Source organism: Oreochromis niloticus, linkage group LG10 (genome assembly GCF_001858045.2).
Source record: "Oreochromis niloticus isolate F11D_XX linkage group LG10, O_niloticus_UMD_NMBU, whole genome shotgun sequence".
Lineage (NCBI taxonomy): Eukaryota > Metazoa > Chordata > Actinopteri > Cichliformes > Cichlidae > Oreochromis > Oreochromis niloticus.
In genome coordinates, this window is record NC_031975.2 from 5,910,462 (window position 1) to 5,931,693 (window position 21,232).

At 38.9% G+C, this 21,232-nt stretch overlaps 1 protein-coding gene across 3 annotated transcripts in view; it reads right to left on the reverse strand.

The window, feature by feature from the left end:
* Positions 1 to 21,232, reverse strand: part of LOC100695266 (zona pellucida-like domain-containing protein 1) — a 44,127-nt gene continuing 22,895 nt past the window's right edge. For all 3 annotated transcript variants that reach the window (XM_019355713.2, XM_025911096.1, XM_025911097.1), the window contains 5 exons: positions 5,161 to 5,241; positions 4,889 to 5,060; positions 2,725 to 2,827; positions 2,427 to 2,456; positions 1 to 1,580 (listed from right to left, as the gene is read on the reverse strand). In XM_019355713.2, coding sequence (XP_019211258.1) covers positions 1,405 to 1,580; positions 2,427 to 2,456; positions 2,725 to 2,827; positions 4,889 to 5,060; positions 5,161 to 5,241 — 562 coding nt within the window. In that variant the 3' untranslated portion in view covers positions 1 to 1,404. The remainder of the gene's footprint in view (positions 1,581 to 2,426; positions 2,457 to 2,724; positions 2,828 to 4,888; positions 5,061 to 5,160; positions 5,242 to 21,232) is intronic.

Sequence of the window (21,232 nt, forward strand, 5' to 3'; positions counted from 1 at the left end):
GCATATATTATCAAAAGATTTTTAAACTTACAATTGTTCATCTGGATACACAAGCCCTAGAATAAAAAAATGGAATCTAAAAAAACATTTAGTTGGCAAGAAGTTTTTTTCATTGCTGATGTACCTTGAAAGCAAGCCTCCTGCAAGTAACGATTAGCCCAATTGTCAGTCCATTTAAAAAACGTGGTGTTTTTCCTGGACATTTTGCCATGACGTTTCAAAGAGCCGGAAAGTAAATAAACGGAAGACAGAAATGACGCAGGTTGAATCGTCTTATGTTTCATGGATGCACAGTACGGGAACGTAAGCGTTTAAATAAAATTATCCATATATACAAAACAAAATGTTTTAATGAATCCTATTCTGTTATATTAGCTTTAGGTTTTCTATAAAAATGAAAAGAAACGTTAAAATTATTAATGATCCCAGAGGAAGTTAAGCCCCTCCATGAAGCAAAGAGGTCTTTGAGGTTATTAAGGACTATGATAAGGAACCAAACTGATTTTACATCAGGTTTGTATATTAGTAATGCAGAAATTTACATTTGCTTCCTCACCCCCAATCTCCACCCCATCTGATGTGTGTGTGTCTGTGTGCGTTAGATAGCAGTGTTGTATGATCTGACTAAGCACTGCATGTATGTGTGCATGAATGGATAAATGTGGATTGTAGTGTAAAAATACAAGCTATATCAATGCTAGCCATTTATCAATTCTTGTAATCCCACAGTAGTGTTTAAGAGGGAATGTATAGTTTATTTTTAGAAATATGAAAATGGGTATGTTTTAATAACAAGTCAAGGTGCAGTATTAGCAACATGGACGTTTGAAGACAATTTGTACATTTTGGGAACAGATCAAGTTGCATTTTAACCACATATCAGGAAAAGTTATACATAAGGTAGCACATGTACAAAATATCCTTAACAATCAAGTTTATTGCTAACAGAGTAACTAAAAATATTTAAAGCAAGCAATTGAAATACATATTTAGGGAAAAAACTTCTAATAAATGATTAAGCAAATCTATCTCTCTAATATCTATCAGGAAATGCTATGTTTATTATACACTATATAATGCACTGCAAGCCATATAATTGATCCCGTACCCTGCAATGAAAACTGTATAGCTGAGGTATTGCAGTAAGTTTTTAGTATCCCCACTAATGGGTTAAAGCTGCATGAAAAATATGCAGGCTGAGGCTTAGCTTTTTGTGTAACACAAAAATGGAACACAAAACCCAGTTTTACTTAACTCCTACACTAATACTCATTGTACAGACCTGGTAACAGGTATTTTATTCAACAGTTAAATTCTTTGATGCCCATATGCACAGACAGCGTGTGTTCTGCATTCTTGGTTAGCATTGAACTGATGAGAAATGTCTGCAGTGAGTTCAGGTACTCAGTTGAAGGTTAGGTTTCGGACTCCTGACAGGGTGCCGACTGGAGCGCTCTTCCCTTTCAGAAGGGTGAGGGACATGATGAAGAAGCATAGGCACATGACACCCAGAATGATCATGCCTGAGATGAGTGCGATGGTCACTGTATTTGTGTGAAACACTGGAGCTTTAAGATGGGCTAAAGCAGCACAAACACAAAGAAAAATTCCAAAATGTAAAACTGTCTTTCATTCTCAATACTTTTTCTTAAGTTCATGCAAAATGCCAAATAGCAGTGAGTGTTAAAACACTAATACCTTTTTTGCCATTCCTATGAAAAATTACACAACTTTTAATGTCAGATTGAGATATCCCGGCTCAGTATTTGATTTTCAATAACAACTAAAGCATTATACTGGCTGAACAATAAAATTAATCCTGAGGAATATAGTATGCGCAGGCATTGCAGAAAGGGTATATGTTCCTGTCTAGATGATTGTGCAATCATCCAGTTAAGGAAATCCCAAAGGTTGATTCTGTTCATCTGGACAGATGGGGGGGAAACATTTCATCACTCATCCAGACTTCTTCAGTCTCAGCTGGCTGCAGGTTTCACCGGCTCATAATGCATTTATAGCATTGTAAGATGGTAAAAGATGTACCCTACAATGCTATAATTCCAAACATTCACCAGCTCATAATGCATTTGTAGCATTGTAAAATGGTAAAAGATGTACCCTACAATGCTGTGATTCCAAACATGCTGGAAATCTTCTAATGGTACTCATGGCCAGCGATCAAGGGTCATGACAATTTGCATGTTAATGATTATACAACTGATATTACAGCCCATTGTTAGTTAGTAGTGCGTTAGTTAGTCCTTTTTATAAGGCTAGGAAAATCTGCAGTCAGCTTTGACTAAAGAAGTCACTTGGATGAGTGAAAATGTTTCTCCCACTAAAAACACAAATATCTTATAATCTTTAAAAGTAGAACAACACACAAAAGCATCATACCACTTATTGAACAGAATGATAAGACTTACCCAGCTGAGAATTATTGGCTGGTATTTCATCTGTGAAAAACAAAGACATGGCATTTCAGCACACTGTAATCCATATGGTATATAGTTTCTTTCATTGGTGTGTATACAGTACATTAGACAAGGACGCCTTGTACTGCTTTGAAAATCCTAGGTCACCCAGACAAGCTTTCAATTTTAGTCAACATTTAGGTGTCAAATCTTGGATTTTGACATACACCAGTATCTTGTAATACATTGGATAATCAGTAAAGATTATTCAGCTGTGGAAATGTTAGGCAAGAGTGTTATCAAACTATACCACTCCGAGTTATGATAGGCCCAGCAGTCAGGATGGCATTTCCAGATGCAGCATTTGATCCCTTTCCCTCAGAGACATCTCTCTTTTTCCTGCTGCCACAGATCTATGAAAATATTACACAGAAAGAATGAGTCCTCTCTCATGTGGTGTACGTTCTTATGACGAGGAATTCAGGACACAGACTGCTAATATAACCCATCAATGTTGCCAAGATATGTCTCCAATTTGAAATCGGAGGAATATCTAACCCCTTATTCTGCAGTGAGGGAAATAATGATTTGATCCCCTTTGCTCACTTAAAAGAAATGAACAGTCTCTGATATTTTGGGTAGTTTCATTCTAATGGGGAGACACAGAACTAATCAATCATTCAGTTACAACTACTGTTGATCTCAGCTTGTCATCCACTCTAATCGCTCCACCACCACGGGCCAGACCAAAGAACTGTCAAATGTTGTCCGGGACAAAGTTGGAGACTCACATAAGGCTGGAATGGGCTACAAGTCTATCTAGTTTGAAGTTTGCTGGTGCAATTATTCAAAAATATAAAGTGACTATTAATCACCTTCTATAGTTTTTATGAAACAATAAATATGAGAGACTAATTTTTTTGAGAATGAGCAAACGTACAAATTCAGCGGGAGATCAAATATTTCTTTCTTCTGCTGTACATGCATTATTCTTCACTTGTTTTACTCCGAATGTATAAGATAAAGGTCTAATCATCTCTTACTTTACTCAGATTGCACAGAGTGTATATTTGTTAATAATTTGAATTATTTTGGATAAGGATAAGTGTAAGATAATGGGTAATTTCAGTTTCTACTTTATAATTTTGTTTAGCGTAATATTTACAGTTAAATTGTATTTTCTTTCCTTATTTAATATTTACGTACTGTTCCTTTAATACATGGCAACTGTGCACGGAGGGAGCGTTCGCGACTGGCAGTGGGGAGTAACGGGGCTTTAACTAGCTGTGGAGTCAAACAGTTTTCTTACCGTGTTTGCAGTGTACGGGAACATTCAAACGGATTACTGTATTTCAAGACAGTGGAAATAAATGTTTGCCTGTTTGTTTTCAACTACAAGCGGACTTTGTGGATTATGTTCAACTGCACAAGGACACGCGTATGGCCCGACGACCAACTAGTGCTTCCGCGGTAATACCATATGTTGTTTAATGGTGATTCATGGTGAAACATGAAATCTGAATGCCCAGGTGTCTTTCAAGACATTGTACTGTCTGAAAAATTAGGAATGTAGGCTGATAACCTGTTATATCTTGTAACTGCTGTGCCCTGACCACTGTTAAATAACAGTGCTGCTGTCTGTTAGACTCTATGGAAGGACCATTTGGAAATCTCAGTCTGTTTGGAAAGTCAGACAGTCACTTAGTCTGAAGAAATATGAATGTAATCTGGTCAACTAATTGCTTCTATGAGCAACTCTTTAGTGACAGTGGGAAGGAAAAACTCCCTTTTAATAGGAAGAAAGTTCCAGCAGAACCAGGCTCAGGGAGGGGCGGCCATCTGCCGCGATTGGTTGGAGAAGAGGAGGACATTCATCTAACACTGCATACTGAAGCATCAGATTAGCTCCAGCAAATCTATTACAATGAACTTTGTTGTGTAATGAATCACATACTTTATCACATACAGATGCTTTAAGAAATGCCCATTGTGATTAGAAGGAATGTTTCTATGAGCACCTAACTATACTTGAAGAACTGAATTTAGGAATGCTGAATTGAAGCTGATGTTTAAATTCAAGAAATAAACTATTTCGATAATTAATATTAAATTATTTGCAATGATGCAGTATACGCTTTGTATGAAAACATAATGGAACTAGTATTTATTAATTCAAATAAATGTATACTTACCCTTTGAATGTAGAGTGAATAGAAAAAACTATCAGAGGTATAAACTGTAGTGGAAACGACTGTACAGTAGAAGTACAAGTACTTCCAAATTATGGTTAAGAATTTGTAAATGAGCTTAGGTATTTTAACCTAAGTAAGATAATTATGTCCCTTAGTGAATTTACAATATGGAGTTTTCCATTTTGAAATGAAGGTGACTCTAACAAGATTATTCTGTTATATTTTATCCCAAGATTATTATTATTTTTTTTTATGTGTGAGTGTGTCAGTATCCAATCTCACTGGCATCAGCATTGCACAATCATCTGCTCGGCACAGCTTGGTGACACAGTGTAGGAAGACAGTGGACATCTTCTGGTTCTTGTGCTTTACAAAGCGGAATACTTCAAAGGCAAAACGACCCATCTGGCTCTTCCCATTCTCAAACACTGTGGTCTGGGGGTCTTTTTCACAACTAGTTCAGAAAACATTAGAGAAGACTATTAAAACATTGTCAAGGATAGTCGGAGTCAGAGTTTTACACAATCATGGGCCTGTTATTATACTGGAATTACCTAAAGAAAAGATCGTAACGCAGGTCATCATTAGGATTTCCAGAAGGTGTGGTGTAACAGTAGTCCATTAGAATGTTCCATCTAATTTGCACAAAAATGTGATTAAAAGCAGAACAAAGGAACAGAACATGGTACAACCTGTTTTAGGATGACTGTGTTTCAGTATGCAGCCTTATGTGGAAATGGTGTCTCCAGAGCAAAGTTGTGAAAAAAAAACCCATTTTCGGATACTAATGGATACTAAAACCTGTTATTGAATTAGATGCTTATTTATAACAGTAGCAATACCAATAGTGCCTTCTTTACCTCCTCTAGGTGTGACACAACTTCATAGAGCAACATTACAGATGGGCATTCCAACAACACAACACTAAAATACTAAACAGTTATGATAACTGTTGACTTAGCCAGTGGATACATTAACGTTCTCAGTTTAACTTAAGTTATTATTCAGATAGCAACTAATGTTATTGGTCCTACCCATCTGTAACGTTAATAGACGGTGCTGATTTTGCAGACTAACAAAAAAGAAGTGTCTAAAAAGTGCTGTGTTCTTCTTAAAGCCTCAGACTGAAACTGGCAAAAGTGATCGACAACCCCCTTGCGAATTAGATCAATATCCCAGAAGGGCCATTTAATTCATGATAAAGTCCAATTAAAAATTGTTTATGTATTTTTTTAGTAGTGTATAAAAGCAAACAATCAAGCAAAAACAAAAAAATTCCCTCTCACCCCTGGTGCGTACTTGCCAACCTTGAGATCTCAGAATTAAGAAGACATTCAAAAGGGCTGTTGGTGGGGGGAGTGGTATACATATACATTTATATACAAAAAACTTGTACTTTACAGTGTTAATTTATCGGATAAAATAAGTTAAATGTCACTGTTATTATTGTCCAGCCGGAAACAACGGGGGTGTCCAAATTCAGAGGCTGCATCCTCCTGAGGACACGGCCTTCGCGGTCTAATTGGGCCGGGTCCTCCGAAAGCTGGGTTGGCCGGAAGTGAGCGACTGTGAAACTGGATGGTCTAGCCTTCAGAATTACATCACGAGCTCTCTTGGTGGAGTGAAACTCTCTACTCCTTGCTATCTAAAATGAACCGGACGCTGGCGTAAATTCTCGACCATCTCACACTTCTGTTTATCAAGTTTTCTGTTTGACGTTTATTCAGCTGTCTGAAAACCCCGGAGGAACCCTCCTGAGGGTTTAATACAGTTTTATTTAAATTAATCTAATCTCATAACTTAAATATTATGGAACACCAGGACTGCCATAATGAATTAATTAAATACACCATTAAATAATTAATTAAATGTGGCAATAATTAATTAAATAAATATTTCTGACACATTTAATTAATTAATTATTGACACATTTAATTAATAATTGACATATTTAATTAATTATTTAATGACTTATTTATTTAATTCATTTTGGCACTTTAGTCCCCTTCATGTCTCGCCTTGAAATCATTTTATCTGTCAGCCTCACCCATCAAACTAAGTGGGCGGGGTTAACGCTGCCACTGCAGCTTCTCTAACATTTGATTGGTTGCCGTGCAAAGTAAGTCAAGACAGGTCGATCCTAGATAATCGATTGCTTGTGTGGACTTGGGGCAGCCAGGTATCCCAGGACGTATTTCAAATCACAGGCAGCAATGGTGGTGGTGGAAAGTTTTAAAATACCCCGTTCTTTTGTCACCAACTACACTTAAATAGTGTTTTAGCCGCGAATATCGTGGCGTAATCTTCACGTCTGGTCAGGTTATCAACAGAACATGTTTGCAAAAGTGCTCAGATGTTTTCAGAGATGTCACTAGCTCCGCTCAGTCAGCTGACAGTGTACTGAGCTCACAGCCCCGGTGTTCCATCTTAACTGTTTTTGTTTGCTTGTTTGTTTGTTTGTTTTTTGGGGGGAAGGGTGGGGGGTGTTACGTTAACCGGTTTGTTTACATATTCCACTGTCCGTGTTCCACATGTTGCATTCCCAGATTCTCGTTTTCACTGAACGATCGTCTCTTTCCGCCTGGTCTTGTGTCTCTGTGCTTCTGTAACATAAAGAACGAGCTGACATTTTTCTAATGACACCAGCGATCAGCTCAACAGGCCCTCAGTTTACCTGCATGCATCCTCCTCCTCACCTGTCAGCTGTTTAACACCTGCTGCTAATTCAAGAAACACGCCCACGTTACCTGGTGATGGTCACAGTTTGACTGGGCAGCCGGTGCTCGATATAACGCAATGTCGGCGCATTTTTCTGCACAAGATAAGTAAATTTAGTTGTTTTTTTTTCCAGAGCAGAGCTGCTGGAGCTTGTTTCCCTACAGAGCACTCTATAGGCGAACCCACTTTATCAGCGGCTGATGTCCAATCACCGGCACACAGCTTTGAAACCTCACCTGAGTTTTAGCTCTCAGTGGTTAAACACTGGACTTAATTCACTCAGGTTCTGTCTGTCGGGTCACGTTTACTTCGCTGTTTTATTTACAACTGAGCAAATCGGTTTGGCTGAGGTGAAAGTTACATTTCATAACTGCATAGTTTTACTGAAGTTTAATGGTTCACTGTGTTAGACTGAACCACTCGCTTTTCTTTATCTGGTGTGTTTTGGATTTAACAGTGAATTTTGAGATTAAACTGACTTTAAAATGTTTTTATACAAAGAGGAAAGAGAAGGCGCATTTCCACCGAGAGGAGCAGAGTTTGCAACAACATGTTCATCATGAAGACTGCAACCTGGACAGAAATATTACATCATCTGTTTTTAATAGTTATTCAACTGTATTCTAAGCACCAGGTATCTGTTAGAATTTTTATAGTTTACTTAACTAAAATTAAATGAGGTTAACATATAATTCGTGTGTTATTGTTTTTTTTGTTGTTGTTTTTTTTGCTTTTTCGGTCATGTTATGTTTAACTGTCAAAGGCTTGTTACAAACTATGAAACACATCGTGCAGACTTCTGGATGTTAGAAGAAAACTAATACTGCTCATGAATGAGACTAAAGGCAGGAAGGTGTCCTTTAAAACTAAACATGTTAATAGTCAGTCTCGGTTGTTGTGTCCTTGGGCAAGACGCTTCACCTACTGCCTACTGGTGATGGCCAGAGGGGCCGATGGCGCGATATCACAGCCTCGCTTCTGTCAGTTTGCCCCAGGGCAGCTGTGGCTACAACTGTAGCTTGCCTCCACCAGTGTGTGAATGTGAGAGTGAATGAATAGTGGAATTATAAAGCGCTTTGAGGGTCTCGAAAAGCACTATATAAATGCAATCCTAGCACGTGTATTTCAGTAATAGCCTACTTATTTCAGTGTAGTGGTGTAAAGTCACACAGCTCACGTGGGCGTTATCTGTGATACTCCTTAACTATAATTTATCCAAGTTAACTTCAGTTAACTTGGATAAATAACATTAACATTCAGACAGTTCTTTTGCAATGACAAACATAAACACTCATGTCGCCGGTAAGTTTCCGCTGTGCCAGCTGTTTAAATTACAGCTGCTTATACAGTAACCATGGTAACCACGGACTCTGAGCAGCTGGATCTACGCAGATTAAACGACTGCTTTACATATATGATCTTAAAACAGGACACAACCACTATACGTGCTGGCCTCATATCAAATGTGAACGCAGACTGAGTCTATGTTTGACGCTTGTTTTATATCTAATCTTCGCTCTCAAACATTTAAACAGCAGCGAGTCTGCAGCTGAGGGAATACAAACTCAAATTGTTGGAACAGGTTTGATCGCTTCTTGTAATGTATTAATTTGGTGATTTATTAAATGTATAACTGTTATTCTAATCTGCTGCTGAGTCTCTTACGCTGATGAAAATGTAGATAACACAGATCACGAACACCTGTTCAACCAACCACATTCATTCCACTTTGATCTGCGACAAACTGATGCGTTCATCTCTGTTACAAGTGTGGTGTTAGACTGCTATATTTTTGTGCTTTTTATGCTGTAGATTTTCACGTCTCTGGAATAGTTGGAAGTAATAAGGATGATTTTCTGTAAAATCATATTGATATGACCTGTGAATTATTCGTAGATGACCGTTAGATTAGTCAGCTGGGAAACTCTAGGTTAACTCAGAGAGCTGAAGATATCGTGGATATGCTGACCTCGCTCTGTGCTGTACAGGGCCGTTTACCCTCATGATTAATATTCACAATAAAAATATTAGCCGAACATCATGAAGTCTGTATGTGTTTCATAGTGTCGAACAACCTTTGTACAGTTAAACCTAGCAGTTACTACATGACGGAAACACCAACGTTATCTCTTTTATGCGTTTATACACAGGTCACGCTGATTACTGAACAAAAACCCAAAGATCAGCTATTAATCGAATTTATTTGCTCTCTCTCCTCCTTAAACATGTTTTTAATGTTAGTTATAACTCAGAATTGGCGACCGAAACACGTATGACACATAAGAACATCAAGAAATAAAAACCCGATAAATATAACCTCAGTAAATAAAGTCAGTGTACTGCGGGGGTTATGGCAGCTGTGTACCGGGGGCCTGCGCTTTGTCGGGGGTAATAACGTCGGGATTGCTTGCGAGGCGAGCGGGTCAATCCCTCGCTAAACCGTGAGACTAGGCTGGGCAGACATCTCCGAATTCATCGAAGCACTTTTGCAAAGAGGCTCTATCTGGACAAACTGACAAGATATCTGAAGATTAAACCACTACATTCTTGGCTAAAAAATATTAAAACAGTATTTGGTGACACACAAACAGGTTTTTTTGAAAGTTCAGTTCTGCTAGTTTCCACATGCCCTGTGTTGGTGTGCAGAAATGCCTTCTAAAAACAATGGCCACCAGGCCAAAGCAATGATTTTGACTCGATCAGCGTTAACCCCGCACCCTGGGTTTGATGGGTGAGGTTGTCAGATAAAATAAATTCATGGTGAGGGTTGGCATGTATGCGGGTGGATGGTATTTATTACAAAGTTTTAGTACAAAAGCTCTTCAGTTATCTGCACACTGGAAGGATAGAAAGAAGAAGAAGAACAACAACAATCAAATATGCCCTTTTCTTCCTTTGCACTGAACTGATTCAGCTAATTGCAGTGCAAGTGAAATCATTTCTTGTGTGGGAGGAAGAAAATTGTGGTTTGGTCTATAGCTAAATTGTGGACACTACTTTTATTTATTTACTGATTGCAATGGGACAAAAGCACAATGGTGAAATGCAAACTGTGTCCAGGGGAAAAACATGATTTAGTACTTGATAAATAAACCCTTGTTGACAAGCATACAAGTAAGACATTTCTGTAGTTGGTCACCTGGTTTGCATACATCAAAGGAGGGATTCTGGCCTACTCCTTTATGCAGAAACTTGCACATGTCCTTAGGTTACTTCGTTGCCACTTGGCAACTCAAAGCTTCAACCCCCTCAGCTGCTTCCTTTTCTCCCCTCCTTTGTTGTCATGATGCTATGTTTTTGGTCATTGTCATGCTGGAAGACTCATCCATGACTCATCTTTAGTGTTCTGGTTGAGGGAAGGATGTTCTCATCCAAGATTTTACAGTCTATTGGCTCGTTAATGTGGTGAAGTCATCCATTAGCAGAAAAACACCCCCAAAGCATTACTGCCAGACAATCCGATGCCATGTCTATCCCTGTCCTGTAGCTTGACTCTACCTTCTTTAGGTGATATTTAGTATTTTGCTTCCTCTAAACATGGTGTGACAAGTTGATGCCAAAGAGCTTGAGTTTGTTTTCATCTTACCACAGCACTTTGTCCTAACCCTTCTCTGAAACATTTATATGTTCAAGTCTGTCTTGAGCAGGGTGAGCAGGTGTAGGCAATGCCAGACCAGTCCAATATAGTGCAGTGTGTTACCAATTATGTTTTTGGTGACTGTGGTTCCAGCTGCCTTCACATCATTAACAAGTTCATAGTTTTGGATAAGCTAATGTCCCATCTTTCTCATGATCCTCCTCACCCCATGAGACAACAATACATCTGTAATTGATTGATGATCTGTATCTGTTTCTGAAACTGATTAATTGATTGTAATCTAATCTCTGGGAGCCAGAATTTTATCTGGATTGTAGGGATTCAAATGCATACTTAACTCAATTATATGAAAATCCATTTATAATTTTATGTAATGTGGGGATTTTTTTTCTGGATTTTTGGTTAAAACTGTGTCTCGCTTCATTAAACTTAAACTATAAACAGTGTTGGGAAGGTTACTTTTACAATGTATTCCACTACAGATTACAGAGTACATGCCCCAAAATGTATTTTGTAATACTTAATATATTATCATGCTTTTTACAACTAAATATTGCTGTGTGATTTAATAATTATTACTGAAGGTTACTCGCCATAACAGTACCAACTAGATTTTTAAATCTTAATATAAAATGAGTAACAGTAGTAGGGATATTAGATAAGGCTGCACTTTTTGCAGCAATCTCATATAGGAAACTATTCCGCGTGTATCTCCAAAAGTTGGTTCTGTTAATCTGGACGTAGCTTTTTCAGTGGGAGAAATGTTTCATCACTCATCCAATTGACTTCTTCAGTCTTAGCTGACTGCAGGTTTCCCCAATCTTATAAATAGTACATTTGCATAATGACTGAAACCAGCCCACTGAGGAACAATGGGCTGGGAAGTCACCTTCATCATGATTATGCAAATTCTCATGACCACTGATCAACAACCACTGATCAACAACCACTGATCAATGGCCATGAGTACCATTCACAGAGAGTTGGGGAATGGCTGCAATCACAGTATTGTAAGATGGCAAAAGATGTACCCTTAGGCCCCCTCCTGGATTCAGAGATGGTCTTTCCCTTTTCGCGTAAATGGCCTCCTTGACTCCGGGCTCAAACCAGCGTTCCTCCCTGTCCAGGATGTGTACATCCTCATCATTGAAAGAGTGTCCACTGGCCTGACGAGGTAGCTCTTCTGTGCTGTGCCATCCGCTTCGCAAGGGGTTGTTTGGTCTCCCCGATGTATAAATCCTGGCAATCCTCCTGGCACTTAACAGCATACGCTATGGCTACATTCACACTGCAGGTCTTAATGGTCAATTCAAATTTTTTGATCAAATCCGATTTTTTTTCTGCTTGTTCACACTACAAAGTGTGAACCCTCAAAGTGGCCCCCATGTGCAAAAGAAGACGTCACACACAACGTGCTCTGTTTAGACCCAGACCAAACAGTATTGTTTGTCTGATGGCCCTTAATATAAAGACTTGTTTCGGACTTTATGTTTCCCAGTTTTGTTTTAAGTTATAAAGTTATTTTGTTATTTTCATATGGCCTAATAATTATCCTTATTGCGGTTTTAGAGAGGAGCGGTGCTTCAAAGGATAGTTGCAGATTTCTGTCAGAATCTGCAGATTATACAGTACAAATAAAATGTTCATTTTTCTACAACGTTGTCTTCCCAACAGTTTCACTAACATCTACACTGGATGGCCAGGAAGCGTTCACAATGTCTTCTCGGGCACTTCACTGGCGCTGATAATTGGTGTCTGTCTTGTGTCAGTGACGTAAAAGACGGATTTAATGCGACATGACCATTCAAACAGCAGTCGCTTTCTAAAACATCAGATATGTATCGGATTCAGTACCACATACGAAAGTGACCCAGGTCAGATTTGAAAATATTGGATTTGTGCTGTTCACACTGTCATACCATGATCGGATATGGGCCACATAGGGTCAAAAAAGTCAGATTTGATGCGCTTTCGCCTGCAGTGTGAACGTAGCCTTAGTTACTCTGTTTGTGCTGGGGGACCTAATCCTTGAGGTGGACCAATTTTTGGCACAGCGTGTTTTGGGGTTTAAAAGCCACAGAGACGCGGTGTTTAGAAAATGCGTCTCAACTGTTCCGATACTCCTGACATGTACGGGATAACTACAGGTTTTCGCTTAGTCAGCGATTGTCCTTCTCTCCTGGATCGACTGGAGCTTTCTTTAGGCGCCTTCCCAGCTTTGACAAATGTCCAGCTGGGATAACCACATTTCTTCAGGGCCTTCTTGATGTGATGTTCTTCTGCTTCCCTGGCCATTGTATCTGTGGGGATGGTGTTGGCTCTATGTTGTTTATGCTCCAGTGGATGATGAAAGTCAAACCTTAAATACTGATCCGTATGCGTAGGTTTCCGGTACACATCAGCTTTTAGATGTCCCCCATTACTGATGGAAATCTCACAATCTAAGAAGGCTAAGCTGCCACTTTTCATATCCTCCCTGGTGAATATGATGTGTCGGTCCACCGATTTAATGTGATTCGTGAATTGTGGTACGTCCTGAGATTTGATTTTCACCCAGGTGCCATCCACACACCTGAACCAATGACTTGGTGATGATCCAGGGTAGGATAACAAAGCCCTCTTTTCCACTTCTTCCATGTGCAAATTGGCCACGATGGGTGAAACTGGGGAACCCATGGCACACCCATGTTTCTGCCTGTAGAACTGACCCTTGTATGTGAAACAGGTGGAATGAAGACACAGTTCCAAAAGAAAACACACTTGGTCGATGCTGAGAGTGGTCCTGTTGCTGAGGTTGGGGTCATCCTAAGCAAGATATTCTGCATTTGTATAAAACAGGTCCACGGCTCCGAACCGTAGTAAAGGGACCTCTGGTTAATACGTCGGGTTCCGTGTCTGGCTCATAGCCGAAAACTAGCTTTATTTTGTTGTCTGAGTCAATTTTGCTAGCGAGAGACAGAAGCTGTGTCCCAAAACGTCGGCTGCATCCTCCGGAGGCCGCATTTAAAGGCCAATTACGTCACAGCAAGGCGACGAAGGCTGTCCCAATTCATCGACTCCTTCAAATGCGGCCGACAAATGCGTCCTTCATTTCCCCAAATTTGAAGGATGGGTCGGGTGTGTCCTTCGTGGCCCATCATATCCCAGAATTCATAGCGCGGCCCAGCCAAATTTCAGCTGCCAACAATGGCGGCCGCTACTAAGTTTTAAAATTAGTCTTATTAATCTTTCTGGGTCACAAAATAAACTTTTAACATATTTTCAGGCGAGAAAGTAGCTGTGTAAATTTCAAATATCTGCTTGGTTTATCAAGACATCGCATATTTGCAAAAGTGCGCCGACGTTTTCGGAGACGTCTGTTACCCACCCGCTCGATAGCAAGCCGGGGGGTTCAATGGTCACTCGAGCCAGCGAGAGCAGCGGACTCCCGGCTTCATCATTTTCAGACCCCCGCTCTTTCGCTACTCAGGTTAAACATGATAATATTTTGAGAACCTTTTAAAGTTTGAATGGAGTTTCTACGTGAAAGTATGAGGAAGTAGTTAAGTTTCAAAAACAAGCAAGTTTTAGCAGAATTGTGGAAGTTTCCCATTCATTTCAATGGGACAAATTAAAGGAAAAAAGTGTAATATGTTAAAAAGTATAATAGTAATAAATACCAAAAGATATAGCCGGAAAGAGCAGAAATAGCAGAATACTGTAAAATTTGAACGGTGAAAATAGCACAAAAACTGAGAAAGTAGTTAAGGTGCAAAAAATGTACGGAAGCAACAGGAACTAGAAAAATTTGCATTTCCTGCGAAAATGCTGTGTGGATGCCTTAACGCTGAAGCTGTCTGCTGAAAAGCTGAAAAAGCTGAAAAGTTGCAAAAAGTTGTATGGTGGTGAAAAAAAAAACATGTCACCCTGAGCAGGATTCGAACCTGGCCCTCCTGGTCTCAAGGCAGCTACTCATCTCACTGAACTAAACTCATTCTCTCAAGAAGAGGAGGAGAGACCGACAATTCTGCTAAAATGAGCAGAAGCTGCTGAGAAGAGGTGAAAAGGCTGAAAATTTTGCAGAAAAGAGGTAAATCAGCAGAATTTCTGCAGAAAAGAGGCAAAGGAGCAGAAACTTGCGCTGAAAAGAGATGAATCAGCAGAGTTTCTGCTGAAAAGAGGTTTTTTTTCTGAAAACAGCCCAAAAAAATGGAATTTGTGCTGAAAAGGGGTGAAAGAAATGAAAATTTTGCTGAAAAGGGGTGAAGAAGCTAAAGTATACCAAATCAAAGTATTTGTGCCAAAACATAGTGTTTCTGCCATATTGTGGTATTTGTGCCACAAAGGTTACTACATTACAACATGAATACGGATTAAAGATGAAAGAAACTGGCAACAAATTCCTCCACTACAAACCAGTCTGATACCACTTCTTTGCAGTGTTCACGTTTACTAAGGCACTACCCAAAAGGCGCCACAAGAGGGCACTCCAACACAAGAGATGAGGTGAATGAGCAGAATTTCTGCTGAAAAGAGGCAGAAGGTTCTGTATGTAGAAAAAGAAACACTGTTGAACCATGTGTGAAATAAATAAAGAAATGAAATGAAAGAACAACCTGGTTCTGCTCAAATTCACCAATCAGAGGTACTGCCTCAGTCTGCTTCATCAGGCTGTGTACTTGTATGCATTTCTGCCATGGAGCGTTAACAAGAATCTGAGGTCCATATTAGAAAAGCTGCTAAAATCATAAAACTAAAAAATTGTAATAAATTAGCAATATAAATTACAGGTCTGTGATAGTGTATAAATTTGTAGTGAAAAAAAAAAACGTGGACCAAGGTGGGATTGAACCCACGACCTTTGAGCTGCAGAGCCGTGTCATTACTGATTGCGCCACCTGGAAAGGGGGCGGCGGTCTGAAAGACAGATACTTGGCCAGTCAGAAAATAGATCGCGGTGAGAGGCGAAAAACGCCGTTTTTTGGAGTTACAAAACGTCGTGTAACTAGGAGGGCTAGCAGCATAATTCTTGTACTGGGTGAATCAGCGGACTTTGGTGTACTTTGACTGCGATTTTCATTGCTCTTTGTACCTCCGTCGCGGAGATATGACGAGAGAAGAAATGGCTTCATTTTCGGAGTTTGAAAACTGAGAGGAGGACAGATTTCCACCCCTCAAACAAACGTAATTCATTGCTCAACGGTAAGATAATTGTAAAAACTGCTTCCACTGTGAGTGTCAGGAGTGTCTGAAGATATATTGGCACAAGCCCCATGTCTCAACTTTGCTTTGTTTAAGAGATATGACGATTTGAATATGCCTCTCATTAGAGAGTCCCAGCACTGATTTTGAACAGACTCTCCATTGACTTTCTATGGAGAGTTTTAAGACTTTGTGTTGCTCTGAGGCGATTTGATAAAAATCTGTAACGTCCACAACAGCGATAGTGACATTTTCTGAAAGCCAGCAAAAATACCTATGTTTTGATGTATAATTTGTGGAGATTAACTCACTCTGAGTTAATTGCATAGCAACCATAACAACGCATGTATTTTCTGAAAAATCACAATTTTGCAACTGAAAACTTAAAGAGGCATTAAATGAAAACGGTAACAGATATGAAAAAGCTGAATCACACAGGAATAGCCCAATCATTTGAGAACGTTTTAAAGTTTGAATGGAGTTTCTACGTGAAAGTATGAGCATGTAGTTAAGTTTCAAAAACAAGCAAGTTTTAGCAGAATTGTGGAAGTTTTCCATTCATTTCAATGGGACAAAAAAAAGGAAAAAAGTGTAATATTTTAAAAAGTATAATGGTGATAAACACCAAAAGATATAGCTGGAATTAGCAGAAATAGCAGAACAGTTTAGAGTTTGAACGGAGAAAATCGGCTGAAAACTGAGGGAGTAGTTAAGTGCCGAAAAACGTGGAGCAACTTGAAAAAGAATAAAGTTTAAAGAGAAACAGGAACTCAATAGTGTGAATGCCTTTGAGGGCATCCACACAATAAAGAGAAACAGGAACTCAATAGTGTGGAAGCCCTTTGAGGGCATCCACACAATAATAAAGAACTAGAAAAATTTGCATTTCCTGCGAAAATGCTGTGTGGATGCCATAATGCTGAAGCTGTCTGCTGAAAAAAGCTGAAAAAGATGAAAATTGGCAAAAAGTGTATGGCTGTAAAGAAACTGAAAATTCTGCTGAAAACAGGTGAAGAAGGAGAAATTTTCTCTGAGAGGTGGTGCAAAGCCAAAAGTTCTACTGAAAAGGGGTAAAGAAGCTGAAATTTGTACTGAAAAGGTGGTAAAACGAAATTTTGCCATGAGCAGGATTCGAAACTTGCCCTCGTGGTCTCAAGGCGGCTACTCAACTCACTAAGCCCAAGTCATTCTTGAAAACAAAAAGATGGAGAGACTGACAATTGTGCTAAAATGAGCAGAGGATGCTGAGAATCGTGCTGATAAGAGGTGAAAAGACTGAAAATTCTGCTTAGGAGACGCAAATCAGCAGAATTTCTGCAGAAAAGAGGTAAAGATGCAGAACGTTGTGCTGAAAAGAGGTGAATCAGCAGAGTTTCTGCTGAAAAGTTTTTTTCTGAAAACAGCCAAAAAAGCTGGAATTTGTGCTGAAAAGGGGTGAAAAAAATGAAAATTTTGCTGAAAAGGGGTGAAGAAGCTAAAGTGTGTGTTGAAAAGACTTAAAAATTTTTAACTGTTAACTGAAAACATTGTTGCCATAAGCGAGATTTGAACCCAGGCCTCCTGCTCTGAGAACGGCTGCTCATCTCACTGAGCTAAAACACAGCTTTGACCCGGCAAGCTAAATCAGTGAACACATTGAGAATGTGTTCCATTCATTTCAATGGTCAAAAGTCATAGCACACCTTAGCAGAAATAGCAGAATTTTTTAAAGTTTGAACATAGAGTTTATACTAAAACATAGTTTTTCTTCTAAATCATAATATTTGAACTAACTGACAGTATTTCTGCCAAATCACAGTATGTCTGGTAAATCACAGTGTTTGTGCCAAATCATAGCATTTATGACAAATCATAGTATTTAGCTAAATCAGTGCAAAAATATAGTATTTGTGCTAAAACTTAGTATTTATACTAAATAATATTTTTTCTGCCAAATCATAGCATTTGTGCTGAAACATAGAAAATTCTGCCAAATCATAGTATTTGAACCAAATCACACAATTTGTGCTAAGACATTATTTATGATTTAGCAGAAACACTGGGACTTGGTAGAAATAATATGATTTGCATGAAATACTTTGACTTAGCAGAAATACTATAATCAAGCAAAAAGTACTACAGCATAGCAGAAATTCTACTTTTTGAGCAAAATTACTAGGATTTAGCAGAAATACTAGGATTTGGCACAAATACTATGTTTTAGCACAAAAAATATGTTTTGGCTCAAAAACTTTTATTTTGCAGTTATACTATGATTTGGAAGAAATACTATGCTTTGGAACACATACCATGATTTGGCAGAAATACTATGAGCAGTAATAATATAACATAGCAGAAATACTATTATTTGGGTGAATGCTATTGTTTGGCACAAACACTATGATTTAGCACTGTACAGAATGGTGTACGTACATTTAATGCTGGGTGGTGCTGCAATAGTAGCTATCCTCGGTCAGAAGGAGAGGGTGACATCCAGGGATTAGATCACCACAGGTGGAGTTTATTGGCAGTCAGATGGATGTTACAGGGAGATATGGCATACAGTAGGAGGATGTGGAGGGGTGATATGGTGTGGTTTCTATGATTAAGAACAGGGTATACATTACAACATGAATACGGATTAAAGATTAAAGAAACTGGCAACAAATTCCTCCACTACAAACCAGTCTGATACCACTTCTTGCAGTGTTCACATTTACTAAGGCACTACCCAAAAGGCGCCACAAGAGGGCACTCCAACACAAGAGATGACCTATGTACACTGATGCACTTAGTAACAGTCAGCCTCCTACTTAGCCACTACGTAATACAGCGATATTACATTGTACAAATTCACATAAATTTGCAGGGGGAACAAACAAAGCAGGAACAAGCCCAAAACAATCAAATAACTGGGCTGCCATAGCTATGATTTAGCAGAAATACTATGATTGAGCAGAAGTACTAAGATGTAGTATATGTACTTTGATTTAGCAGAAATACTATGATTGAGGAGTAATACTTTAACATGGGAGAAATATTGATACACATACACAGAGGGTAAAGTGAACAGGGGCTGTTAAGAGTGTGGTCTTGGTATATCTAGGTCAGATAAATTGGCTTCACCTGCTGTAATCAGCCCTTACACACACAGACACAGAGAGAGGTGCGAGTTTTCTTCAGTGTATTTCTGACATTCAGGATTCCCCTCGAACAAATGGCCATAATTTCTTAACCGTAGGGGCTAGAACGGTCATTCTGACATCGTTTTGTTCAGAAGAGATGGGGGAATCTGCAGGTCTTCATATTTCAGAGATAAAATATAAATTATCAAAGATATATGACTTCTAATACACTGTAACTGAGTAGAGGCAAAGCAAAAACTGCCTTGACTTGCCCTCAAACAACCTTTGATAACTCTAAATCTATATGGAACATCAAAATCATTCTTTAACCGTAAGAAACAGCAGGCTTTGGTGAATAGTCATGAAAATTTTCAGGGCTCTGTTGAAATCCATCAAAAAGATATGATGAGAGAAAAAAGTGCCTCATTTCCAGAGTTTGAAATCCGATGAAATCTGAGCGATGGACGAATTTCCTACCCTCAAACAAGTGTAACTCATCTCAGAACGGTAATAGGTGAGAAAAAAATTCTTGAATTGTGAGCATCAGGAGTGTCTGAAGATATATTTGCACAAGCCTCATGTCTCAACTTTGTTTCGTTAAGGAGATATGACAATTTGAAAATGCCTCTCATTAGAGAAATCCAGCGGTGATTTTGAACAAACTCTCCATTGACTTTCTATGGAGAGTTTTCAGACTTTGTGTTGCTCTGAGGAGATATGCAAAAAATCTGTAAGTCTCGCAATAATGATAGTGACATTTTCTGAAAGCCAGCAAAAATACCTATGTTTTGATGTATAATTTGTGGAGTTTGAGTGGAAATTGGGCGAGTAGCAAGAAGTTGTTGGAACATGAAGAGAAAATTCAGAATGGATGAGTGTCCACTCTGAGTTAATTGCATAGCAACCATAACAACGCATGTATTTTCTGAAAAATCACAATTTTGCAACTGAAAACTTAAAGAGGGATAAGATTAAAACGGTAGAAGATCTGAAAAAGCTGAATCATACAGGAATAGCCCAATAATCTGACAACATTTTAAAGTTTGAATGGAGTTTCTAGGTGAAAGTATGAGGAAGTAGTTAAGTTTCAAAAACAAGCAAGTTTTAGCAGAATTGTGGAAGTTTTCCATTCATTTCAATGGGACAAAAAAAAGGAAAAATGTGTAATATTTTAAAAAGTATAATAGTAATAAACACCAAAAGTCATTGCCGGAAAGAGCAGAAAGAGCAGAACAGTATAGAGTTTGAACGGAGAAAATCGGCTGAAAACTGAGGGAGTAGTTAAAGTCCAAAAAGTGTACGGAAGCAACTAGAAGAACAACTAGAAAGCGAAAATTTCAGAAGAAATTTTATGTGTGCCTATGCCGCTGCTAATCACTGTAGTTTGCCATTCTTACGGCTGCTTAGGGCAAAACTCAGAAGAGCAGCCATTCTCCACCATGAACTATGGTAAAAACAAACACCGCTCACACTTCACAGATGACAGCTTACAGTTTTGTGTAAAGATGAAGTTGCTTTGTACAGCCCCGATTTGCAGACGCTGTGCACAGAGGTTCATGAGCAGAAGTCCCCACTGTACCACGGCAGACCCGACAATGTTTGCACGAACACGCTTTGAAGCATTACGTTATGGACCACTTTTCACACATGGCTGGTGTACCCACACAACCGGCTGTAGCTTTTCAACTTACAGCCCGACACACACCCTAAAAACAGCCGAGAGAGCACAGACAACGCCCGAGAGGCGTGATTGCAGATGCCGCTCAGGTGGGTCCACCTCCCCTGCAGCGGCACTGCAGACCACGCCCCGCCACACACATCAAACACGTAAAATAAATATTTATGCACTTTTGCATTCACTTTTTGTCTTTTGTTATTTTTACACAGTGTTCTGAATGATGAACAATGGTCTACAGCCAATCTTGTGTATTATTATACAAACTTTGGTTGTAAGATTCAGATAACTATTTAATAAAAGCTAAATATTTTATATGAGAGTAAGAAAGAAAAGTATATCTTTGTGTC